At 51.3% G+C, this 26,548-nt stretch overlaps 1 protein-coding gene across 2 annotated transcripts in view; it reads left to right on the forward strand.

Moving 5' to 3' along the window:
- Nucleotides 1-1,199: 1,199 nt before the first annotated feature.
- ZC3H3 (zinc finger CCCH-type containing 3) overlaps nt 1,200-26,548 on the forward strand; it is a 156,715-nt gene continuing 131,366 nt past the window's right edge. For both annotated transcript variants that reach the window (XM_061447606.1, XM_061447607.1), the window contains exons 1-3: nt 1,200-1,322; nt 4,566-5,958; nt 9,244-9,440. In XM_061447606.1, the coding sequence (XP_061303590.1) occupies nt 1,277-1,322; nt 4,566-5,958; nt 9,244-9,440 (1,636 nt within the window). In that variant the 5' untranslated portion in view covers nt 1,200-1,276. The remainder of the gene's footprint in view (nt 1,323-4,565; nt 5,959-9,243; nt 9,441-26,548) is intronic.

Consider the following 26,548-nt stretch of genomic DNA (forward strand, 5'->3'; position numbering starts at 1 on the left):
CATAACATAACATTAAGATAACATAGCTAACATTAACATAACATAACTAACGTAACATAACTAACACTATCATAACATTACATTACATTACATTACATTACATTACATTACACCTGGGTCGGAGCAATGCCAGGCACAGCTACAGGTTGGGTAGAGAAGAGATTCAGAGCAGCCCTGCGGAGAAGGACTTGGGGGTGTTGGTTGATGAGAAAATGAACATGAGCCGGCTTCAGTGTGCGCTTGCAGCCCAGAAAGGAACCCTATCCTGGGCTGCATCAAAAGGAGCGTGACCAGCAGGTCAAAGGAGGTGATCCTGCCCCTCTACTCTGCACTTGTGAGACCTCACCTGGAGCATTGTGTGCAGTTCTGGTGTCCTCAACATAAAAAGGACATGGAGCTGTTGGAACAAGTCCAGAGGAGGCCACGAGGATGATCAGGGGCTGGAGCACCTCCTGTATGAAGACAGGCTGAGAAAGTTGGGGCTGTTGAGCCTGGAGAAGAGAAGGCTGCGTGGAGACCTCATAGCAGCTTCCAGTGTCTGAAGGGGGCCTATAGGGATGCTGGGGAGGGACTCTTAATTAGGGACTGGAGTGATAGGACAAGGGGTAATGGGTTAAAACTGAAACAGGGGAAATTTAGATTGGATCTAAGGAGGAAATTCTTTCCTGTGAGGGTGGTGAGGCACTGGAATGGGTTGCCCAGGGAGACTGTGAATGCTCCATCCCTGGCAGTGTTCAAGACCAGGTTGGACAGAGCCTTGGGTGACATGGTTTAGTGTGAGGTAATGGCAGGGGGGTTGGGGCTGGATGATCTTAAGGTCCTTTCCAACCCAAACTATTCTATGATTCTATGATTTATGGTCCTTTCCAACCCAAACCATTCCGCGATTCTGTAATGCTAACATAAAGGTGAACCCCTTAAATCACGATGTTCCTGGAGCTGTTTCACAAACAAATACAGGAGGAGTCGGTAAAACTTAAGCTAACGTGCAGCAATGAGGGGCTCAGCATTGAACACTGTACAAATGGCGGCAGCTGGGCCACGATGGGCAGGGGACAGAGGTTGGGCACAGCGGGTGGAGCCGGAGCCGAGCCGAGCCGAGCCAGGCGTCGGACGGGGCTAGGGCCCGGCTCCGGGTCAGGCTCCTGGAGGGCGTCTAGGCCTCGATCTGTTGCGTTGCCAAGCAACGGCGGGCCGTACGTGACGTCTCCCAACGGCCGGCGCCGCGTGATGACGTAACGGATGTGGGGGGGTGGTGGTGCGGGGCGCTGCGGGGATGGAGGAGAGGGAGCGGCTGTGGAGGAAGATTCGGCTGCTGCAGGGTACGGCCTGTGATGGCGGGGGGACGGGGGGCCTGAAGTGTCCATGGAGGGACTGAAGTGTCCATGGAGGGACTGAAGTGTCCATGGAGGGACTGAAGTGTCCATGGAGGGACTGAAGTGTCCATGGAGGGACTGAAGTGTCCATGGGGGGAAAGAACATGGCGCGGGGGGGGGGGGGAACGACTGAGGTGTGGATGTGGTGGAGGGATTGGATGTGGGGGGGACTTGGGCCGGGGACTGAGGTGTTGATGGAGGAGAGAGGGTTGTGAAGGGGACCGGGGAGTCGATGGAAGGAGGGGTTGTGGGGGACGCCGAGGGGGTATGACAAGTTGAGGGGGGACTGAGGTGTCGATATGGGCCATGGACGGGTTGTGGGGGGGCTGAGGTGTAGATGGAGTGGAGGGACGGGGTGTGGGAGAGACCTGGGGGTTAGGATGGGTCGTGGGGGCGTCGATGGGGGGAGATTGAGGTGTCGGGGGGGGGAGTGGGCTGCGAAGGGGACTGAGGAGTCGATGGGGGGCGAAGGACGGCCTGGGGGGGGGGGGGGGGGGGGGGGCTGGGGGATATGAAGGGGTTGTGGGGGCGATTGAGGTGTCGGGGGTGGAGGAGAGATTGGGAATCCTGGAGGGGGGGGGGGGCGAGCTGTGAAGAGGACCTCGAGGTTGGGGAGTCAGGGGGGTGGGTTTTGAGGGGGGGGGACCGGATAGGATCCCGGGAACGCTGGGGAGGGAAGGAATGAGGGCTGGGAAGGGCCCAAGGGAGGGGAGAGGTGGTGGGGAGTCAGGAGAAGTGGCCCAAGGCAGGGAGGGAACAGAGACCAGATATTGCTATGGGGTTTAGGAGTCCCCCCGGGGGGGGGGGGGTGGGTGTCCTCATGCTCCTGGCCCCTCCAGGGCCTGTGACCCTTCTGCCTGGGGCTATCCCCTGCCCCACAACCCTTGGGGCTGGTGGCACAGAGGTGGGGTGTTGCCCTTTGTCCATAGAAGGGTTTGAATTGAAGGGACCTTAAAGCTCATCCAGTTCCAACTCCTGTCACAGGCAGGGACCCCTTCCACTAGAGCAGGGTGCTCCAAGCCCCCGTGTCCAACCTGGCCTTGAACACTGCCAGGGATGGGGCAGCCCCAGCTTCTCTGGGTACCCCTGTGCCAGCACCTCAGCACCCTCACAGGGAAGAACTTCTGCCTTATCTCCAACCTGAACTTCCCCTGTTTCAGTCTGAACCCATCACCCCTTGTCCCTGTTGCTGCAGCCCCTGATGAAGAGTCCCTCTCCAGCGTCCTTGTAGCCCCTTTCAGACACTGGAAGCTGCTCTGAGGTCTCCACGCAGCTTCTCCTCTCCAGGATGAGGCTCCTCGGCATGGCGGGGGAACATGGGGGGGATTTAGATGTAGATATATATTTATGTGCCCTTTCCCAGCTCTGCTGAGCATCAGCTCTTATTCTTAGCACCAACTCATTCTATTTATAGACTTCAAGGTAATTTTTCCTCATTAGTAAGGCCACAGATTCCACTCAGGCCTTGCAGGGGATCTGCCCCTGGCCTGGAGCTCCTCTGTGGTGGGGGTGGGATGAGAGGAAGGAAAACAGGGTCCTTAAGGCCTACTCCAGGAGGGATCTGCTGACGCTGCTGTTCCACTGGCAGCTCTGTGCCACCTTGTGTAGGAATAGCTTTTCTACACTGACATGTGCCTAAACCACAAGGCTCAACCCCCCTTTGACATTCCCTTTTGTTGGAAGGGTTTTCTCAACACTGAGGCTCAACAAGCGTGCACCCTCCCTAACTGACACATATCTATTATCCAGAAGGCGTCCTTAGGAGACCAAAGCACTGGGTGGTGGCTTGGCAGAGGGTGTGCAGTGACTCAACAGTGAAGCCAGGGCCACCTCAGAGCCTCCTTGTTGTAGGTTTGAAGAAGATACAAGAAGCTGGTGCAGGGCCTGGAGCACAAGTGTGATGGGGAAGGGCTGAGGGACCTGGGGGGTTCAGCCTGGAGAAGAGAAGGCTCAGGGGGGACCTGATTGCTCCCTACAAGTGCCTGAGAGGAGGATGGAGCCAGGAGGGGCTGGGCTCTGCTCCCAAGGAACAAGGGATGGGACAAGAGGAACCGGCCTCAAGCTGCCCCAGGGCAGGTTTAGATGGAGCTGAGGAACAATTCCTGCCCCAGAGGGTTCTCAGGCATTGGAACAGGCTGCCCAGGGCAGGGCTGCAGTCACCGTCCCTGCAAGTGTTCACACAGCGTGGAGACAAGGCCTCAGTGCCATGGGTTAGTGGTGGCCTTGGCAGTGCTGGGGAATGGTTGGACTGGATGAGCTTAAAAGGGCTTTTCCACCCTGGTTGATTCTATGGTGCTGTGCTTTGCGGTTGTTGCTGGTGGGGCCTGTTCTGAGCCACATGACTCACCCTCAGATCCTGCTCTGAAGATACTTCTGGAAACAAAATCAGCATTTTTATAGATCAGGCTCCAAACCCCATAATTCACACATCCATCTGGCACCTAGAAAAGAGCAGAAAGGGGCAAAATGTGGCTGAGAGCACACGTGAGGTGTGTGACGGGTCTGTTAGTGTGTCTGTGGTCCAGACCTGCGTTGAGCTTGGACTAAACTCCTGTGAGATTACTGTTGTTGCTGACTTCCATGAGGATAGAGGGAGTTTTTCCTTCCAACAGTTATCTGAAATGAGGTTTGTGTGGAGTGATCCTCATTGCAGCATGAGGAAAAGCAGAGCTGTGGTGCTGTCAGACTCCCATGGGATTGGGGATGAACAGATTCCCAGTGTTTTGGGATTGATGCTGTCAAACTCCCATGGGTTTGGGGATGAACAGATCCCCAGTGTGTTGGGATTGATGCTGTCAAACTCCCATGGGATTGGGGATGAGCAGATCACCCATGTGTTGGGATTGATGCTGTCAAACTGCCATGGGATTGGGGATGAGCAGATCACCCATGTGTTGGGATTGATGCTGTCAAACTGCCATGGGATTGGGGATGAGCAGATCACCCATGTGTTGGGATTGATGCTGTCAAACTGCCATGGGATTGGGGATGAGCAGATCACCCATGTGTTGGGATTGATGCTGTCAAACTCCCATGGGATTGGGGATGAGCAGATCACCCATGTGTTGGGATTGATGCTGTCAAACTCCCATGGGATTGGGGATGAGCAGATCACCCATGTGTTGGGATTGATGCTGTCAAACTCCCCATGGGATTGGGAATGAACAGACATTGTCTTCTCCTCCTTAGGTCTCATCAATGACCACAAGAACACACATGGGGATGCGCCGCTGCCATCCCAACCACCGAGGTGGAACCCCTCCCGGCAGCCTCCCTTCAGCAGGAGGGGGGCATTTTTGGCCAGGTACCCTCAGCAAGCTCCAGCAAGGGATTTCCAGCAGCACCAAGGTCATTCCTGGAGGAAAAAATATTCCCTTGTGAACCGGCCACCGGGAGCAACGTGTGATGTTGGGAGCAGTGGAAGTGCCAGCACGTCTCAGGCTTTTGGAAGCTATAGAGACAACCAGGCCTCTGAGCCACCAGAGTCATCTCCAGAGAGACACGTGGACCTAACCACTGATGGTAACATAGTTGTGGGGATCCAGCTGCCCCACAGGGCTGCCCAGTTTGGAGATTCCAAAGAGTTTCCTGATGCTGGTTCTTGCTGCAAGCTGGAAATGATGGTCACAGCTTCAGGTGACAGGAAAAGGGTGCCAAAATCTCCATCTGTGAGCCAAAATGAAGGGAGGAGACCTTCTCTCTCTGTTTCCTTCACTTCATCTCACAGGTTTGTGAGTTCAGCCTATGTGAGTGTGGCAGATGAGCCCAGAAGAGTGCTTACGGCTGGTGACATGGCTGGGAGCTCCCCAGTTTCCTCTGGAAGCACCAGTGAAAGCGCCGTGACACTGAAATCAGAGCCTCAGCAGCCTCCAGTGTTGCCAGACCGTGATCCAGCTCAGTACTTGGTGTGGAAGAAGGCAGAGCCACCAGCTCCAGGGCAGTCCAGTTGTGAGCAAGACAGGGATGCTTCCAGAGAGACAAAGCTCCTGGGAAGCAGTGAGCCTTGCTCCAGACCTGCTGTGACTTCGGTGATTGGGATGACTCCAGTGAAGGGCAGGTTTTCCACAGTCTCCAAAGCTGTTGGTCACCTAAGAGCTGCCTCAACCCCCATCTCCAGCAAAGCTCCAAAGTTCAGGAAAGCCAATTACACATGGGTTGCAAACCCTGGTAAATGCTCTCGTGCTGTGAAGAGGTGGGCGAGCCCTAGAGCTTCAGAAGGTGCTAAGAGGGTCACTGGTGGAGCAGACAGAGGTGCTAAAGTGTCACCCAAAGCAGACTTGGGCGCAAAGGTGAAGAAATCAGGACTTCAGGCCAAGCTGGGGGTCTCTCCCAGCAAATACAAGTGGAAAGCCACCAGCTTGCAGACCTCACCCTCCACCTCCAAGTCAGCATTCAGGTGGCGGTCAGAGGATCAGCAGAAGCCTCCAGCCCCCAGCCTGCCTCTAGCCAGTGCTGTCTGCACACCTCTGAGTGCTGCATCTGTTGGACTTGGTGGAGTGAAGTCCTCCTTTGGTGACACCACACTGTCCAGTTACAAAGTGAAGAGTCGGACCAAAATCATCAAGAGAAAAGGCAGCTTGGGGTAAGTTGGTGGTTGGTGGTGGTGCTGGTTGTATTTTGTGTCTGCTGGCTTCATGTAAGTGCCTATAAGTGAAATTCGAATGAGGATTTCTGTCTACTAGAGGGACTGTTTGCCTTCCTCTTTCCAAGTGCTTTGTTCTGTCTGGAGACATCCTATTTTCCAGGCTTGGAAGCTCTCAGGTTTTAATTGCTTTCGCAGTTTCTGTCTGCTTCAAGCTTTGAAACAAGAGCTGGGATTTCTTCTCATCTCCCACTCCTGTTCTTTGCTGCAGCACATGGGAGGCTCCTCCCTGACCTGAATAACACACTCATGTTCAAAGGGAAGGAAATGGCTGTTTGATAACCACTTGTGTTGGGGGCTGGGGAAAAGAGGAGGGGAGTGGCTTGAATCTTAGAATTAGAATGGTTTGGGATGAAGGGACCTTAAAGCCCCTCCAGTTCCAACTCCTGCCATGGGCAGGGACACCTTCTACTAGAACAGGGTGCTCCAAGCCCCTGTGTCCAGCCTGGCCTTGAACACTGCCAGGGATGGGGCAGCCACGGCTTCTCTGGGCACCCTGTGCCAGTGCCTCATCACCCTCACAGGGAAGAGCTTCTGCCTAAGAGCTCATCTGAGTCTCCCCTCTGGCAGGTTAAAGCCATTCTCCCTGGCCTGTTCCTACAGCCCCTTGTCCCAAGCCCCTCTCCAGGTTTCCTGGAGCCCCTTTAGGCACTGGAGCTGCTCTCAGGTCTTCCCTTCACACAGCAGAGGTGCAGGATCCCCTCCCTGAGCTCACGCTCTGGGGGTGCAGCCCAGCACATGGGGGGGGGGTCTGGGCTCAAGTGCACACTGAAGCCTGGTCATGGGGAGCTTCTCCTCACCCAACACCCCAAGTCCCTCTCCACAGGGATGCTCCAATCAGACTGTGTTTGTGCTGGGGATTGCCCCAACCCATAATCCATGACATTAACTCTACCATGTATGGTCTGTCCCTATAAACCATTGAACAGACCTTGGGGTGAAGTGTGGACAGGAGATGATCTCTGTCCATGATGCTCTACGGGTACTCTACTCCCTTTAGTTGCCATCCCTTTGTGCTGTCCACCTATAACCCAAAGCATCCTCCCTGCAGGCTCTTACTCTTCCTTATCCTTGTCAAGTCAGTGACAGCTGTGGCTGTTGCAGCCACCTCAGGAGAGTGTCCTGTGCCAGAGCAGTAGATAACTCCTAGGGTCATGTGGAGTAAGTTCTCCCCCCTGGCTGTGTCTGATAGGAACAGAGTACAATGGGGAGGTTATAAATGAAGCTTGAAGGAAGGAAAAGGTGTGTGGGCTGAGATACCTGCAGAAAGCGTTTGCACTGGGCTGGGAGTGAAGGGGAGCAGATAAAGAGATTGGGACCAAACTGTGTCTGAAAGCCAGTGTGTTGTGCAGGTGCTGTGAGGGCTTCGTTTCACTGTGCTCCCGGTGAGATAGCTGAGTTTGTGCTACTTTTCTCAGCAGGGCTGGAAGCAATCCCAGCCTGTGCTGCAGGGGAGGGAAGAGGAGGGAATGCTGCCCCTCTACTCTGCTCTTGTGAGACCCCACTTGCAGCACTGTGTGCAGTTCTGGTGTCCTCAACATAAGAAGGACACGAGTTGTTGGAGCAAGTCCAGAGGAGGCCACGAGGATGCTCAGGGGCTGGAGCACCTCCTGTATATGGAGCCAGGCTGAGAACATTGGGGCTGTTCAGCCTGGAGAAGAGAAGCTGTGTGGAGACCTCAGAGCAGCTTCCAGTGTCTGAAGGGGGCTACAAGGCTGCTGGAGAGGGACTCTTCATCAGGGACTGCAGTGATAGGACAAGGGGTGATGGGTTCAAAGTGAACCAGGGGAAGTTCAGGTTGGAGATAAGGAAGAAGTTCTTTACTGTGAGGGTGCTGAGATGCTGGCACAGGGTGCCCAGAGAAGCTGTGGCTGCCCCATCCCTGGCAGTGTTCAAGGCCAGGTTGGACACAGGGGCTTGGAGCACCCTGCTCTAGTGAAAGGTGTCCCTGTCCGTGGCAGGGGTTGGAACTGGATGTTCTTATGGTCGTTTCCAACCCAAACCATTCTATAATAAATGGGATGGGGTGAGGGTTGAAGGCAGCTTTGTGACCTTTACTCTCCCACTGAACTCACAGAAACCCTCAGTATAGTGGACAAGTGGTTCAGCTCCTTTCTCACTGCTGTAAAACCAGTTATTGAAATACTGAGCTATTGAAAACTGAGGACTGTGGCCTTAATAATGATTCTGTTTGAAGCAATGAGCTGGTAACATGGCACCAATTGAGGATCCGGTGCCTCAATTCTGCTGTTTCCCAGATCCTCTGCTTGGTGCTTCACCGTAAGTTTCCATCCTTCTCTTGCCCTCCTGGTTTGCTTGAGGATGTGTCTATGAGTGGAATGTGCTGGGAGGGTCACTCTGGAGCAAGGTGCCTGTATAGGCTGGGATTGTTTGGGGTGTTTTGGCAGTTGGGGAGGTGAGACCCCTCCTCATCTTGCTAAAGTCCAGCAGGACCAGGGCACTGTTGAGGCCACACCTTGTATCTTGTGTCCCCCACTACAAGAGGGACCTTGAGGTGCTGGAGCAGGGCCAGAGAAGGGCAACGGAGCTGATGCAGAGCCTGGAGCACAAGTGTGATGGGGAAGGGCTGAGGGACCTGGGGGGTTCAGTGTGGAGAAGAGAAGGCTCAGGGGGGACCTGATCGCTCCCTACAAGTGCCTGAGAGGAGGATGGAGCCAGGAGGGGCTGGGCTCTGCTCCCAAGGAACAAGGGATGGGACAAGAGGAGCCGGCCTCAAGCTGCCCCAGGGCAGGTTTAGATGGAGCTGAGGAACAATTCCTTCCCCAGAGGGTGCTCAGGCATTGGAACAGGCTGCCCAGGGCAGGGCTGCAGTCACCATCCCTGCAAGGTTCACATATCGTGGAGACAAGGCCTCAATGCCATGGGTCAGTGGTGGCCTTGGCAGTGCTGGGGTAATAGTTGGACTGGATGAGCTCAAAGGGCTTTCCCAGTCAAAACCATTCTATGATTCTATCCTCTCTCCTACATCTCTTGAGCAGAAAGCAGAAAGGATTGGTAGAGTTGTCAGATCCCTCATTCTTCATCTGTGCTTTGCAAGAAACTCCTCACTTGCCTTTTTACTTGGAATTCTCTGGTCAGTGTTTCTTACCACCCTTGGTCTTGGAGCAGTGAGGAGCTCAGTGATAGGAGCTTCTCTTCTCAGCTCTGGGATGGGTTTTGGTCACCTCTTTACTCTCTTCTAACTCTGTGGTGTTCCCTTCACAGCTTCCCAACAGATAAGAAGAGCAGCTTCTCACCCACCACGCCTCTGAGGAGCCACTTCCATCTCAGGAAGAAGAACTCCTTGAGGGGCAAACCTTCTGTGACATCAAAGCGTTCCTCACCCAGGGGCCTGGTGCACATCACCAAACACAGGCTCTGCAGGCTGCCAGCCACCAGGATGCAGGCCTCCACCAAGGAAGGTAGGACCAAGGGATGATGGTGTTTGCTGTGAGTGCTGGTGAAGCAATTCCAGGGGAAGCTTTGGGGTTTGGAAATGAGTTATGGAGTCCTCCAGCAGGTGTGTATCTGCTGTTGGTGGTCCTGGAGCAAACACTGAGGTGATGTTTGGCTGGTGTAGGGCTTCTGCCTTACCCAGGAGATGTGTTGTGCTTTGACATCTCCAAACAAGGCCATTTGAAAGCTGCTTCTTGGTTTCAGTGTGGTTTTGCTGGACTTGAAGGCATCAAACAGGAAGGAGGAGAATGGCAGGGGCAGTAATACATCTGTAAGACTAGTATCTATTGCATGGGGCAAAAGCTTGTCCGTACCATGAGGTGCTCTTCTAGGAGCTATGAACTTACCTAGTGCACCCATATCTCAGTGCCGTGGCTGCAGGCATGTAGTGATTTGCCTAAAATAGCAATAATTAGAGGAAAACCGGATCCATTGGGTTTTAGTTTGTGGCTGTGTCCTACTGCCTTGGCTTGGCAATGGTCAGAGCCGAAATCAGAGGCTTAAAGAGCTGCACCTATGTGTGTGTGACACGTTTCTGTGATGTTCCTGGTTCTGCTGTTCAGTGGTGACATTGTCACAGACAGTTTGTGTTCAGACAGAGAGCTGTGTTGTGTTGTTGCTGTGTTTAGATGGATGGAAAGAAGAATGGGGAAGAAGAATCGGGAAAGGGAAAAGCTTTCTGTAGGAGGAGAAGGAAGAGAGTTTCTTTTTCATGTGTGTGTTTAAAGAGGGTTTGGAGGGGTGGGGAGATACTGGGAGGAGAATTTTGGATCTGGATTTAGGAGGCAGGCAGGGGAAGGAGAATTAAGATGTACACTTGTGCAGTTGAGTTGATGGTCCAGCATTCAAGGAGTTCTTTGGCTTTGGGGCTGAATCTTCCTCTGTTTGAGGATGTCATCAAACCCTTTGGTGCCTGGAGAGGCATCTCCAGACACTCTGTTGGAAGCTGTCATGCAGTGTGTGAAGGCAGCACTTGTGGTTGGAAGTCTTGGGCACATTTGCACTGTCGTTGCTCATCTGTGATGTCTCAGACCAGATGTGGTGGATGCCACATGTGGCCAGATCCAGCTGTGACAGTGATGTGGGGGCAACAAGGCTTTTCCTACTTAGGTGATAGTGATGTCTGGGGTGGGGAATGCAGCTCTTCAGCATCCCAAGAACTGCCCACTGCTTCTTGTGGATGAATTGAGGACTCAAGCCTCACAAAGTACTTGGGGGAACCTTTCTCTAGTATGGCATGATCAGTACACACCACTGAATGAATCTTTATGCTGTAAAGCTCTTTTATAAAGGGCTTGGTGCTTGCTGAGAGCCCGATATGAGCAGTTCTGCTGTAGACAGAGCAATTTGGGTTTGCAACAGCATTTTGTGTATGAGGAAATGGAGTTTTCCTGCTGCTTACAGAAATAGGAGCTGTTTGGATGATCCAGGAACACACCTGAGGTTAAACCTGATCCTTGTGCTCCATGTAGCTCCATGTTTACACCTGGATTTGTGCTGCTCCGTGGAGTTTGCACAGCTGTGTGTGTCACTGAGGAGGTCACAGCACCAAAGCTGCTCCTTTGGGAAGGCTCCAGCACCAACAGGAGCTCGCTTCCCTTGGCAGACATCTCTGCTTTGTGGAAGCTGTCAGTCAAACTGTGCCCAACCAAGGGAAGCTGCACATAGGTTAAGAATGTACAAAATGGATCCAAATCTTCTGCTCCCCAGGAGCCTCCCATTGCTGCTACCAAAAGCCTGTGTTTTTTGGGGAATGCGTTCCAAATCCTCATTCCATAACTGAAGGTAATGTTCCCATCCTGAAAAGATGTTTGCTTTTAAACAACATAGGACTGAAAATATGCAGACAGAGCAGAAATCAAGTTGTGCTCCTGGTTTTGCTCAAAGTAAAGGTGACAAATAAGAATGTTTATGGAAAAAAAGTGGGATATAGTTTTGGAAGTGACTCTTTTTCTTAGCAAGCTGTTGTAGCTGCTGTAAAAATGTGTCTTGGTTTGGTTCTTATAAGCACTAAAAGCCAAAGGAAATGCCATCCCTGCCCTTTCCTGTGCCTGTATGTGCGTGTGCATGTGTGAGCCTGCTCCTCCTCACATCCTAAATGCCACAAATCCTTCTTTTCCCTGTGCCTCTCTGTGCCAGTGGAAGAATGGACACTGATGCCTTAGATGGTGAATTGAAAATGCTGCCCCTCTCCAGGTTCCTTGTAGGCACTTTAGGCACTGGAGCCAGGCTTGTGATTCCATGGATGGATGTGGTCATGCTGGAGCCTGGATCCACTGGACCCTCATGGCAGTGTGGTGGGTGAGCATGCAGCAATGCTGCATTCCCAAGATCCCACTCTGGGATGCAAACAGCGCGCGTGTCAGGGCTGAGGATGGGAGGAAACCTGGGGAGGAGCGTGCAGTGCTTCACGCACTGAGTGTTGCTGCAAGAAGCTGGGTCAGCTGCTTCCTTCGCAGCTTTGCTGTTTTCCTGTTTGTCCTGTTCAACAGGCTTTTGGGATACGTGGCATAAGCACAAACTGAGTTCCTGCCTTTCCCAAGTGTGTAACACAAAGGCTTGTCCATCTCTTGCCTCTTCCATTCCCTTTTTGAACCCACCTGGACCTCTTTGATCTTAGCTCTTCCAGCCACTGCCGAGACTCGGTTTCAAAGTGATGTTTCCTGATGCTTTGTATTCAGAGGCATTTCCCTCTGTGGCATTCACTGTGGTTTCAGTTAAGGATCAGTGATCCTTAGAGGTATAATGGGAAGTGGCAAAGTGGTAGCAGTTCTCTTGGGATCATTTGTGCTGCTCCCCTGATGAGTGTTACACCTGCAGCTATTATCAGCTTAACCCCAAAATACTCCTTTGATCAAGGTGAACATTTAGTAAGCACTCGGCAACTGGGGAATGTCCTAAATGGAAGTTGTTCTGATGGGATCAGAGAGCAGTGAAGCATTTCTAATGCAGTCATGCTCTACTCACTCAGGTATTTTAAGCTGGGGTGGAACGTGCACAGGAGGAGCGCAAGTGCAAAGAGGAATAGAACGTTCTGTTGCTCACTAGAGCCAAACGACTGTTGACTGTTGAGATGTTGGACTTCTTGACCACATCGTACTTAATATTAATGTGCCATTAATATTAAAGAAATCTTTTTGTTCTTCTTCTACGTCTTTCTTCCCATTTAACTTTTTAGGCTCTTTTTGGAGGGAAGGAGAACTCGGAGGTAATTGCTTTGCTGGGAGGAGTTGTGACTCCACTGAGGTAGTGTCTCCCTGCTTTGGGCATGGACATGAACTTGGTGAAGCCACTGACCTTCCCTTCTTTGAACTGACTTCTGCACAGGATCTGCTTCATCCAGCACCTGCAGATTTCAGGCCTCACACATATATTTATCCATAGAAGGTGCAGATGAGATTGTGTTGTCTGGTGTAGGCAAAACGGTTTGGGTCTGAATCAGGGATCTGACACAAGAGGGATAAAAGACAGCAGTTGCTTCTCTCCTTATCCAGGGAAGGATATTCAAGGCCAGGGTGGATGGGGCTTGGAGCAACCTGCTCTGGTGGAAGGTGTCCCTGCCCGAGGAGGGGACTGGAACTGGAGGAGCTTCAAGATCCCTTCCAAACCATAGCATTCTCTGAAAAGCTGATCCAACAAAGATCATCAGGCTGCTGAATATGGTCCTCAGGCCACTGGTGTCACTGTTGCTTAGAGATACGCCCTGTTTAAATACAACCTGAAGTTAATGTTGTGATTTCATAGCATCATTGAATGGTTTGTGTTGGAAGGGGCCTTAAAGCTGATCCAGTTCCAACCCCTGCCATGGTCAGGGACACCTTCCACTAGAGCAGGGTGCTCCAGGCCCCTGTGTCCAGCCTGGCTTTGAACACTGCCAGGGATGGGGCAGCCCCAGCTTCTCTGGGCACCCTGTGCCAGCGCCTCAGCACCCTCACAGGGAAGAGCTTCTGCCTAAGAGCTCATCTCAGTCTCCCCTCTGGCAGGTTAAAGCCATTCCCCTTGGCCTGTCCCTACAGGCCCTTGTCCAAGGCCTCTCTCTGGGTTTCTTGTATCCTGTTTTTTATATTTCTTTCTTCAAACATGTATTTTCATATATTTTCCAATGATTTCCCATAATTGGAATTCCTTTTACAGCCTGAACTTTAAATTCCCCTGTTTATGTGTAGGAGTCCCATTGGGGTTGTTGCTGGGCTCTGCCCTCATACTGGAGAGCTCCTGAGATACAGTCCGCCTTTCTGGATGCAAGAAGCAGGGAGAGGCCAGCCTATAATTAAGATGTGGGTGGAATTTCCATGGATGCAATTTCCCAACCACTTTCTTTTGGCATCTGAGCCAAAGGATTTGATTTGGAGATTACATAATGGACTCCTGTCACTGCAGTGAGGGTATGTTGGAATTCTATTGTCTACAAGCAAATGTCTCTCCTGAATTGGCTTTCTGGGGCTTATTTGGTAGAGGGGATTGTCAATATAACCAGATCTTGGTGCCTATGTTGGGATGATAACCAGTTCCTGTTGTGCTCTTTGGCCATGTGCTGTCCCATTCACTAGGGCAGCCTTTATCTGCTTCCTCCAAACTGGAGATGGGGTTATTCCCAAGCTGTGATCAGGATATGACCTTTTTATCAGCAGTTTTAAGTGAAAATATCAACCTTGAAGGATGCTTTGACTTATCCCGCAGGATGTGCCTCTTCCTCCTGTACTCGTGGATGCAGGGATCCCTCTCTTATCCAGCAGTTTTTTGCTCCCAGCTCTAGCTGGTGCCTGTTTGACATCCTGCAGGACGAGGCTCTCAACTCTTGTTTTTAATGGCAGACAGCTGAGCGTTTGCAGTTGTGAACCTTTCCTTGCCCTTCCTAAAAATCAATGCCATTGCCCTCCTTTGGCTGCCGCAGCTCTTGTGCATCACCGCTGTGCTGTAAGGGTTCATCCAGTGGGAATTCCGCATGACAACGCTGTCATTTCTTATTCCCGGGGCTTTTTCTCTAGGAAAAACTAGAAGTGTTTAAATGAAGATGATTTTGTCTTAATTTCCTTTAATGGCAAAGATGTGGCAGCTCTATGGATGGGGATCCGCATCGTGCCTGCTCGCTGCGTCTCCGGCGCTGGAGCGGTGGCTGTATGCTTCACTCCAAGCAGGAATATTGGGGATTTTGGGGAGCCTCCAGTGCGTCCCTTCCTTCCCCGTAGCCCTGCAGAGGGCACTCGTGCCCCTCGCATCTCCCCAGTCCACCTTTTGCTGGTTATTGATGGCCTAATTTCGTCTTTATGTGAAAGAAAGCAGATATCAAGTAATTTGCAGCAATAACCTGCTAATGCTGGGCCAGTATCAAAACTCCCATGTTCATTTCAAGTGGCAGATAAAACACTAATATATAATTATCCTTGCAAATTGGATTGTTTTAAATAACCAAAAGCCTATGGCCAGGAGAAAACTATCCCATTTCCCTTGAGTTACTATTGCAGTGTAATTGCTGCGTTCAATCAATTTCCTTGGCATTCCAAATTCCATCACAATCAACATTAAGCTTTATTCATTGTGATGCTTAAGAGCTGGGCCATTTCTCTCCTCTTTGCCTTAACTGGCAAAATTAATCAGGGAGAAGATTTGAAACATTTCCCCGTGCAGAAGAGGTCAGTTCTGCCACTCTATTGCTCAGCAGATAAGGGGGCTAATAAAAAGAAAATTGAATTACTAATGATCACCAAGACCAGAGTATATAAAACGTGGCAATCGCCTGGTTCAAGCAAAAAGAGAATCAATTTCCCTCGGACAAGGTGTGCTCATTCTTTTACTTGGAGAAGGAGGGGGGTTCAGATTATCAGCAATTGAATTTGCAAGAGCATAAACAGGAGGAAACAGGGAAAGAAGGAGCCTGAAGGTGTAAAGGGCTGCAGGATAGATGCTGGACGCAATTGCTTTGGCACAAGAGATAATGGCTTTAATTGAATTCCAAAGTGCATTGTTCAGCAGAGGATGGGCTCTGCAACCCTCCTTGCCCCGGGGGAATACAGGATATTACAAAGATGCCAGCAAGAAGCTCCTCCATGGCTTTTCCCCTCTGGAATATCCCCCTTGCAGGCAGGACTCCTCAGCTGTGGGGCCGGGATTGCTTAGGCACAAGCTGGCTGGAAGCAGGAGGAGGAGGGAGCAAGAGGCGGATTTCTTCAGGGACCTTTCCTTGTTGGGTATGGGTTTCTTAAATAATTTGGGGCTTGGTTCAGTGCAAGAGCAGCACCTGAAAGTGTGCTGCAGAAACTGCTCATACAATCAGCCAGGTGGGAAAAGCCCTTTAAGCTCATCCAGTCCAACCTCTGTACCAGCATGGCCAAGGCCACCACTGACCCATGGCACTGAGGCCTTGTCTCCACAATATGTGAACCTTGCAGGGACAGTGACTCCAGCCCTGCCCTGGGCAGCCTGTTCCAATGCCTGAGCACCCTCTGGGGAAGGAATTGTTCCTCAGCTCCATCTAAACCTGCCCTGGGGCAGCTTGAGGCCGGTTCCTCTTGTCCCATCCCTTGTTCCTTGGGAGCAGAGCCCAGCCCCTCCTGGCTCCATCCTCCTCTCAGGCACTTGTAGGCAGCGATCAGGTCCCCCCTTGAGCTTTTTCTTAGAATCATAGAATCATGGAATGATTTGGGTTGGAAAGGACCTTAAAGCTCATCTGGTCCCAGAGTCCCATCCAGGGATCCCTACCACTAGAGCAGCTTGCTTCAAGCCCCTGTGTCCAGCCTGGCCTTGAACACTGCCAGGGATGGGGCAGCCACAGCTTCTCTGGGCACCCTGTTCCCTCCCAGGGAGCAGCTTCTTCCTTATATCCCACCTAAATCTCCCCTGTTTCAGTTTGATCCCATACAGTTAGGAGGCTGATTTTATATTGCTGCCACTTTGCAATATTCCTTTCCTACTTCTCATTGCCTTTCTCATGCTCCAGATTGAGCTAAGGCAGCAATTCCCATTACCAGCTTCCTGCTTGTCCCCTCTGTTGCCACCATGAACACTGAAACTGGCTTCTGTGAACGTGCTGAATAGAAGGAAATCCTGTTTATATTTGCTTCTTTCCAGAGAGAAATTCCATCAGGATTCCTAAGACACGCTTCACCCTACAGAAGGCTTCCTACACCTCTTTAATGTCAGTCACTGTGACAGTCACCTAAAAAATGCCCTAAACTCTTCCTTTTCTTTCTTCTTGCCCAGCACAAGGAGTTGGGATGGACAGGGGGAGCTTGCTTGGCCAAATCCTGGCACCAGAAGTGGAAGGAGCTGGTTTACATTACTCGTGCCCAGGCGAGTGCAGAAAGTAAACGGGGTGTAAAGGCTGAGGAGTAAATTATGGCTGGCATGTGAATGCTCAGCTGCTGTTAATTTTATTGACATTGGCTGGTTGGATCCCTCTGGCAGCTTTGGGAGTGGATTTTATTCCCTCTCCTATTTTGTTTTCCCTTCTAAAGTGAAGGCTGAAAAGTATTTAGAACGGGGAGATTCCTGTTGGGACACTTCTCGATTCCTTTTTGGTTTAAGGTGTACTCTGTGCTTTGGATTTCTGTTTTTATTCAGTGAGCTGCATGAGGTGTTGCTGCTGTTTGGGAGGTGACATCTCAGATCGCTTTACAGCTGAGTTAAGCTGCTGCAACGTCTCTGTTACAGCTTATTAGAAGGAGTTGGAGTCGGTGATTGCTGCCCTCGAAGGACACCCTTGTGTCATGCACAGCTCAGGGCCCCTTGGAGTGTGTCATGTCTGTTCTCTGCTCCATCATCAGTCTTTCTGAGCAGGTCCTTCCTAATTTAGAGAATCCCGGATTGGTTTGTGTTGGAAGGGACCTTAAAGCTCATCCAGCTCCAACCCCTGCCACGGGCAGGGACACCTTCCACTAGAGCAGGGTGCTCCAAGCCCCTGTGTCCAACCTGGCCTTGAACACTGCCGGGGATGGGGCAGCCACAGCTTCTCTGGGCACCCTGTGCCAGCACCTCAGCACCCTCTCAGTAAAGAACTTCTTCCATTATCTCCAACCTGAACTTCCCCTGTTTCAGTCTGAACCCATCACCCCTTGTCCTGTCACTGCAGTCCCTGATGAAGAGTCCCTCTCCAGCATCCTTGTAGCCCCCTTCAGACACTGGAAGCTGCTCTGAGGTCTCCACACAGCTTCTCTTCTCCAGGCTCAACAGCCCCAATGTTCTCAGCCTGTCTCCATACAGGAGGTGCTCCAGCCCCTGCTCATCCTCGTGGCCTCCTCGGACTTGTTCCAACAGCTCCATGTCCTTATGTTGAGGACCCCAGAACTGCACACAGTGCTCCAAGTGGGGTCTCAGGAGAGCAGAGTAGAGGGGGAGAATCCCCTCTTTCAAGCTGCTGCTCACACTCTGGGGGTGCAGAATATGGGCTGCATCACAAGACTTTTGTAAACCCTTTGCAGCTTGACCACCTGAGGCCAACAAGTGGAACAGCATCACAGTGTCACACGTAGCTGTGACCTTGCTTCTAAATCATTATGTTGTCAGGTCTCTCTTCTCACTTCTCTGGCATGTCCTTGAGATCCAGGGGTGCAGTGCCTGTGCCAAGGGGCTGCTCACTCCTTCGCAGTCCCTGGGAAAAGTTCACATTCTTGGCCTGGGCCCATCACCAGTGTTACGTCAGTGTTCGTAAGCAGTGGTTTTGGGTTTCTGGCTTCACTTGGCATTTACAGGTGACTTGTCCCAAAGCTGCAAGAGGAGCTGCAGGCAGGCAGCCAGCAACGGGGATTCTCTTTGCAGAGCTGTCTTTTAACAGGCTGCTTGAAGCAGGGGAAGTCAGCTTTGCTAAGCGAGGAGGTGTCACCATGTAGACAGCTTGCTCTGCAGCGAGCTTAAGTGCTTCGGTGGTTGGGTTTGGGGTCAAGTTAAATAGTGACTGCAACAGGGAGAGCATCCAGAGTGAAATGCGTCAGAGATGTGGTCTGAAGGTGATAGAGTGCCTCGGGATCATAGAATCATAGAGTGGTTTGGGTTGGAAAGGAGCTTAAGATCACCCAGTTCCAACTCCGTGCTGTAGGCAGGGATGCCTCACACTACATCAAGATGACTGTGGGGTGCTCCTTGTTTGGGTGTGAGATGTGGGGGTAGATCTCTGCCAGTGTAAAGGTGGGGACTAAGTGATGAGGATGTGGGGAGCAGCAGGCAGTGGCGTATCATACAATCGTGGTATGGTTTGTGTTGGAAGGGACCTTAAAGCTCATCCACTTCCAACCCCCTGCCATGGGCAGGGACACCTTCCATTAGAGCAGGTTTATGTGTGCACACTGTGTGATTTCTGGGCTGTTTGGGCTATTTTATTGTCTGGAGTGGTTGAACACTGCAAAACTCACTTGTGATTTCAGAGCTGGGTTAGTCCCTCGCTTGTGCCCCGTGTGAATGGGTTTGTCTTTGTGTGGATGCTCCTAGTGAAGCTTTTCAACCCATTTTTAACCTGTCTGGCTTCTGCTGCTGCTCTGAATTGTGCCGAGTTTCAGTCCTGCTGCTTCTTAACCCCTTGGTTGTCTTTGCTTGGGTTCTTAAAGTAAAATAAGGGAACTAAAAGCAGGCATTTAAGGTGCTTAAAAGAAATGTGACTTCTGTAATCTGCAGCTCGACAGTCTCTTTTCCTGTTTTGTTTCCTCCTCTTGCTGTTTCCCTTCATGTAATACCCACACTGACTGGAGATAGCCACTGCACAGTCACAGTTACAGTCACTGCTGTTTCCTGTGCTATGAACTGCTGCCTGTGTGGATGATGGGAGCATCCTCCACGGCACTGTAGGGTCTCCCTAAATCCCACCCCAGCATCTGGGCCTTGTAAAACCCGGATGGGTTCTGCTTTCTGCTTCCTTTTCTTCTCCAAATCCCTATTTCCAGTGCTTTTTTCCCTAGTATTCTTTTGCACACACTTCCCATTTGATTTTCCTAATAACAGCTCACAGGCTTCATCCAATGATTCCTCTCTCTCGCTGCTGAGCTGAGTTAGGAGCTGCTCAGTCAAGGACTTCCCTGTTCACTTGGTGTGCTCCGCACAGCGATAGGAATGAGTAACACCCCTCAGAACACACACCAGATGTGTAAGTGCACCTGGGGTAAGTGCTTTGTGGACCTGACATCTCAGGAGTCCTACAAAACTCTTGCTGCAGCAGCAGCTTTTGCTGTTTTAAGTTTCTCCTTCAGTCTTAAGGATGGGAAATGCTTTTTACTTCAGTTGGCAGTGGGAATTCTGCTGTTGCTGCCAGGAAATGGGAGTTTGAGGAGTGTTACATAGCATCAACCAGGGTGGAAAAGCCCTTTAAGCTCATCAAATACAACCGTTCCCAAGCCCTGCCAAGGCCACCACTAACCCATGGCACTGAGGCCTCATCTCCACGGTGTGTGAACACTTGCAGGGACAGTGACTGCAGCCCTGCCCTGGGCAGCCTGTTTCAATGCCTGAGCACCCTCTGGGGAAGGAATTGTTCCTCAGCTCCATCTAAACCTGCCCTGGTGCAGCTTGAGGCCGGTTCCTCTTGTCCCATCCCTTGTTCCTTGGGAGCAGAGCCCAGCCCCTCCTGGCTCCATCCTCCTGTCAGGCAGTTATAGGCAGCGATCAGGTCCCCCCTGAGCCTTCTCTTCTCCTCACTGACCCCCCCCCCCAGGTCCCTCAGCCCTTCCCCATCACACTTGTGCTCCAGGCCCTGCACCAGCTCTGTTGCCCTTCTCTGTCCCCCCTCCAACACCTCAATGTCTCTTTTGTAGTGAGGGGCCCAGAACTGAACCCAGGATTCGAGGTGCAGCCTCACCACTGCCTCCTTTGTGTCTCTCCATAACACATACGTGTGTGGTTTTGGGCCAACTTCTATTTTGGATCACACTCAGGGCTGTTTTGTATCTAGGAAGGGGGTGCACAGACAGGGCTGGTGAACTGTGAGTCCAGTAGGATCTGTTCTCAAAGCTGATCCTATGTGTTGAAAGCCCTTAAATCTGCCCTTAGGGGCTCTCTGGTGGAAAAGGGCACAAGGATGCTTGGAGCCTTAGTGTGGGCTATTATCTTCTGTGTTGCTCACTGCACTTTTAGATGTCCTGGGATATCTTGTTCTTGGGTGGGACAGGTTGTCCCCAGGCAACCGTGTGTTTGTGGATGGGATATGACATACAACTTCGCTTTTTCCTTGAGGAACATTCCCAAACCGTGTTTTATGAGGTCTCTGTGGTAAAACAAACACCCTGGGCTGTGTTGGCACCTTCTTGGGAGCTTGGGGAAAAGCAAAAAGCTCTCCTGAAAAAGCAGTCAGTAACTGCTGAGTTATGCTGTGTGATGGGGCTTCTGGCTGTAGGAGAGCAGCAGCCACATGTTAGGGAAGATCCAGCTTAGGAACTGTGTTGAGAATGTCCAACGTGGTTCCAGCTGTCTTAGGATCATGGGATGGTTTGGGTTAGAAGGGACCTTAAAGCTCATCCAGTTCCAACCCCTGCATGGGCAGGGACCCCTTCCACTAGAGCAGGGTGCTCCAAGCCCCTATGTCCAACCTGGCCTTGAACACTGCCAGGGATGGGGCAGCCCCAGCTTCTCTGGGCACCCTGTGCCAGCGCCTCAGCACCCTCACAGGGAAGACCTTCTTCCTTATCTCCACCCTAAATCTCCCCTGTTTGGGTTTGAACCCATCACCCCTTGTCCTATCACTGCAGTCCCTGGATTCTCTGGTTCATCTTGTGGTAGCCTCAACTCTGAATTGGCAAGAACTTGAGTCAAAGGGCCTGGGTGGAACAGCTTAAAGTACTGCTTTTATGGGGGGGGGGGGTAAAAGAGGTGAACTCTGTTTTTTGAAGAAGAGATCGACTTCTCACCCAAGCTCTGCTCTTTCTTGGCTGTGTCATGGTGATGGGTTGATTGCTGAGCTTAATCTGGTGCTGATACTGTGAGGGTGATGAGGACCTGGCACAGGCTGCCCATAGAAGTGGTAAATGCCCCATCCCTTGCAGTGTTCAAGGCCAGGTTGGGCAGAGCCTTAGGTGACATGGTCTGGTGTGAGGCATCCCTGCCCATGGCAGGGGGTTGGAAGTGGATGATCTTAAGGTCCTTTCCAACCCAAACCATTCCATGATTCTCTGCTGGCTTTCAGATGGTTTCCTTGCAAGGTGCTTGTTTGCTTGGTTATTAACAAAGCAGCTTGCTCCATGCAGAAGTATCTGTTATCATGAGAAGAATCCAGAGGGAGTTTGATAGGGTGAAACAAGTTCGTCAGAGATCCCACTCTGTGCATAAGTATGTGTGTGTATGTGTTTTTAAAGTAAGATTTACTCTCTTATCTCAACATTAACTGGGGCATTTTACAGTGCTCCCCTTCGGTGACCTTCCACCATCCATCATTTCCCTGCCTCATGCTGTAGTGGCTGTTAGATTTTACTACCCCAACCACTGTAAAAGGGCATTAGAGCAGTTAAATCTGGAGTCTTGCTTTCATAAGGAGAAAAGAAACTGCTGAATTAGGCAATGGAAAAGGCAACCGCAGCGTTACTTTAATCTTGCATAAATTATCAGAAGAGTCAGAAGCAATTTTATGTATTGTTATAGCTCTGTAATGAATTATTCTGGAATAATTGATGTTTAGAAGACCCAAAGTTGGGTCTTTTTCTGTTTTCATGGTCTATGATCTTTACTTTCACTGTGGCACCTCTGTTTTTGTTGTTCTCATGGGGTAACACTTGGATTTTACCCCCCATAATCATGGGCACCTTGAATCCTGTGTTCAATGCTGGGCCCCCCACTACAAGAGAGACATTGAGGTACTGGAGCGGGGCCAGAGAAGGGCAACGGAGCTGGTGCAGGGCCTGGAGCACAAGTGTGATGGGGAAAGGCTGAGGGACCTGGGGGGGTTCAGTGTGGAGAAGGCTCAGGGGGGACCTGATCGCTCCCTACAAGTGCCTGAGAGGAGGATGGAGCCAGGAGGGGCTGGGCTCTGCTCCCAAGGAACAAGGGATGGGACAAGAGGGAACGGCCTCAAGCTGCACTAGGGGACATTTAGGTTGGGTATGTGAACACACATTTGTTGAGCTGAAGGGGTTGGAAGCTCCTGGATATAAAATGCCAGTAAAGCGATCCTTGCTCCTGAACAATTCCTCCCCCTGTACCAAGGGGATGCCCAGCCCCGGGGACTCTCCCACTGTCACCACTTTTCTTCTGGGACCGCGCAGGGCGTTGCTGAAATGCCATTGCTATGGTGTGGGGAAAGCAGCTTTCTTAAAAGCATCCTGAACTTGATACCCTTGTTTATGTCTCTGCAAACCCTGCTTGGCCCCTCTGGATAAACAGGTGCCACTGGGTGTAATTCCCAACAGCCGCTTCCCTGCCTGGATAATGCCTGGAGTGAGTCATGTCTGTGCAGGGGGGTTATTCCTGTGTCACTTTAGGGATGGAGCATCCCTATGGCAAACAGGCTGGAAACAGCCCCAGGACTTGAGAGTGGTCCTGGAGGTTTCTGTGGCTGCTGCCACATTTGTGGTTAGAATCATGGAATGGTTTGGGTGGGAAGGGACCTTAAAGCTCATCCAGTTCCAGCCCCTGCCATGGGCAGGGACACCTTGCACTAGAGCAGGGTGCTCCAAGCCCCTGTGTCCAGCCTGGCCTTGAACACTGCCAGGGATGGGGCAGCCCCAGCTTCTCTGGGCACCCTGTGCCAGCGCCTCAGCACCCTCACAGGGAAGAGCTTCTGGCTTGTATCCAACCTGAACTTCCCCTGTTTCAGTTTGAACCCCTCACCCCTTGTCCTGTTCCTACAGTCCCTGATGAAGAGTCCCTCTCCGGCATCCTTGTAGCCCCCTTCAGACACCGGAGCTGCTCTGAGGTGTTTATTTGGGAGCTTTCAGGCCTGTTGGAGTCAGGGGCAGAGCATCAGCTTTCTAAAGAGGACAAAATCTCCTTCCTGTGCTGAAAACAGTTTGTGTGTGGCTCCAGAGACTGCTCTGAGTGACAGCCCCAGGGCTATTCCAGGACAGGGAGAAGTCCTTTAGTGCATTGCAAACCTCTGCACAATGGGTGCCTTCCTTTGCTTTCTAAGTGTGTCTAAGACAACGCAGCCCCTTGGACTCATTGGTACCTTAAGAAATGCTGTCCTGTGACTTGATTCCTTTGCCTTAGTTCCTTTCTCCTTGCTGCCTTCCTCACACTGGCCAAGGACTCGCACAGCTCAGCTTAGCTCGGTGAAGCCACAGCACCTCTCTGAGGTGCTCTCAGCATTGCTTATGTTCCCTGAGGAGAGCCAGCAGTGGGAAGCAGTGTCCTGCTGTGGGGTTGTTCAGTGTCTCAAAGGCATTCCTGAATGAAATCCTCTTAATTCCCACCTGAACGCTGGGATAGCAGCATAAAGCCCAGTAATAAAATGTAATGAAGAATAGCAGCGTGAAATCAAGATGTTAAACCTCTGCTGGTGACAGGCAGTAAAGCTGCAGCCTGGTGTTTCCCTTTGCTTTGTAATCTATATTAAAGGGAGCATCTTGTTTTATGTTGGAGTAAGTCCAGAGGAGGCCATGAGGATGCTCAGGGGCTGGAGCACCTCCTGTATGGAGCCAGGCTGAGAACATTGGTGCTGTTCAGCCTGGAGAAGCTGCATGGATACCTCAGAGCAGCTTCCAGTGTCTGAAGGGGGCTACAGGGATGCTGGAGAGGGACTCTTCATCAGGGACTGCAGTGACAGGACAAGGGGTCATGGGTTCAGAGTGAAACAGGGGAAGTTCAGGTTGGAGATAAGGCAGAAGTTCTTCCCTGTGAGGATGCTGAGGCGCTGGCACAGGGTGCCCAGAGAAGCTGTGGCTGCCCCATCCCTGGCAGTGTTCAAGGCCAGGTTGGACACAGGGGCTTGGAGCACCCTGCTCTAGTGGAAGGGGTCCCTGCCCATTGCAGGGGTTGGAGCTGGATGAGCTTTAAGGTCCCTTCCAGCACAAAACTTTCTGTGATTAAATCTATGACTGCCTTGTCTCCTGGGCTCTTGATCGGAGCGGTTTTCGGTGCTGGGTGAGTGGGCCATCTTCTGTTCATTCCACACTGTACCATGCAACTTCAGTCTCTTACTTCCATGATTTTCTCTCTCTAGGTACTTACGGCTTTCAGAAGAGTTGCTCTTTGGCTCCTGTGTGTTTTAAAGGCTTTGGTCCTTGTTGCTCTGTGTGATTTAAGCTGCCAGTTTCTTTCCAGAGCCACGGACAGCACTGGATCTCCTTTGCTCTGTGTGACCCGTTGCTCCCACTTGCTCCACCCCGAGGCCTGTGCTAAGCAGGAATGGTTGGGAAATGTGGACATGCAGCTGGGTTTCATTTTCAAAGCAGTTCACATTTATTACTCTTCTTATTTTTCTCATTGTGGTCCCACATTTTACAGGCTCTCTGGTTGTGCATGGTAGGAAACATGGGTTTCAGTAGTTGTTCTTTATTACGTGCTGGTGCTGTGTCTTCCTGATCCTCAGGCAGTTTTACCTTTAAACTGAAGGGCTGCTCTTCTCTTTAGTCACGGATATTCCTTATGGATCCACTTTCTGTTGCGTGTCAGTACCTGAACACGCTGCTGAAAGGCTGGTTTCATCCTAAGTGCTGCAGGAGAGGACCTTGGTTTTCTCACTCCATCCTCTCAAAAAGCCATCCCTGGACATGACACCGGCCACTTTGTGAGTGCTGACACTTCCTTTGTCCTCTCCTCTCTTCTTGAAGGTGTTAGTGCCCATCCTGAGCTGCTTGGCTGCCTAATGCTTTGCTTTTTCTCTTTTAAATATTCATGTGAGCAGAGTGCCTGGGTTCCTTAATGGACCAACAGGGTCTTTTGAATCCAAAGCAGAAGTGGACTTGTTGTCAATAGCTCTTAAAACCTTTGCACTAATCCAGCTCATAGCCTGTCAGATTGACGTATTTCCCCTCTTTTCAAGTGGAAATGAATTCTGGTGCAAGAACAGCTGCTGCTTATAAATGTGGCCTTGATGTGCTGCAATGGGAGAGGGACAGATTCTGTAAGAAGAGGAAACTTAGGCCAAGTTGGATGGGGCTTGAAGCAAGCTGCTCTAGTGGAAGGTGTCTCTGTCCATGGCAGGGGATTGGAACTGGATGAGCTTTAAGTTCCCTTTTAACCCAAACCATTCCATGAGCGCAGGGAGGACCAGTTTTCTCCTGACTGTTACTTCGGGTGATGCTGTAATCTTGATCCTTTGTGTTTTTATCTCTTTGGGAAGGCATTAATGCCACATCCACAGGAGAACTGGGGCTCTGGTCAGTATTCGCAGCTTGCTTTGAGGTGCGCTAGGATATCACTTGGCTTATTCAACTCTTAAATAACATGCAGAAGGAATGTCAGGAATCTTCCAGGGAACGTTTTTGTTTCTTCCAGCTCTGCCAAGCAGGCAACTCCCACTGCATTCAGGTCACTGGGGAAGAGGAGGGTTGGAAGTCTGCTTCTCCTGCTATTAAAATAGCCCATAGATTTAGGAGATCCCTCCTGACACATGGCCTGGAGAGACTAATTGGATGTGGCAGCTGAGGGAAAAAGGCTGGGTGGGATTTTTACTGTCAGTGTCTGGAAATGGTAAAGTTTCGAGGGGGTTTTGTTTGGTTTTGGGAGTTTTTTAAGCAACAAACCACTAAAAAAAACCCAAAACAACCTCCCAAAGACCCCAAATCCCCAGCAAAACTAGAGCAGGTTGCTCCAAGCCCCTGTGTCCAGCCTGGCCTTGAACACTGCCAGGAATGGGGCAGCCCCAGCTTCTCTGGGCACCCTGTGCCAGCGCCTCAGTACCCTCCTAGGGAAGAGCTTCTGCCTAAGAGCTCATCTGAGTCTCCCCTCTGGCAGGTTAAAGCCATTGCCCTTGTCCTGTCCCTACAGGCCCTTGTCCAAAGCCCCTCTCCAGGTTTCTTTTAGCCCCTTTAGGCACTGTAAGAGTACTGTCATCAGTCATCTTCTGGGATGCTCCAGCAATGATGTTCCCAGTGGATTTTGTGCCCAACCCCAGCAGGGGGGATAAAGGGGATTTCCCACCCCATAGGGATGTCATCCCAATGGTACCCTGCCAGCTCCCAGGGGCTGCATCAGTGGAGGTTAACAGACCCTATCTGATGTTGTTGTA

Source organism: Pezoporus flaviventris, unplaced genomic scaffold, assembly GCF_033815535.1.
Source record: "Pezoporus flaviventris isolate CSIRO_AGI_PZ_B2104156 unplaced genomic scaffold, CSIRO_AGI_Pfla_v1 ptg000007l, whole genome shotgun sequence".
NCBI lineage: Eukaryota > Metazoa > Chordata > Aves > Psittaciformes > Psittacidae > Pezoporus > Pezoporus flaviventris.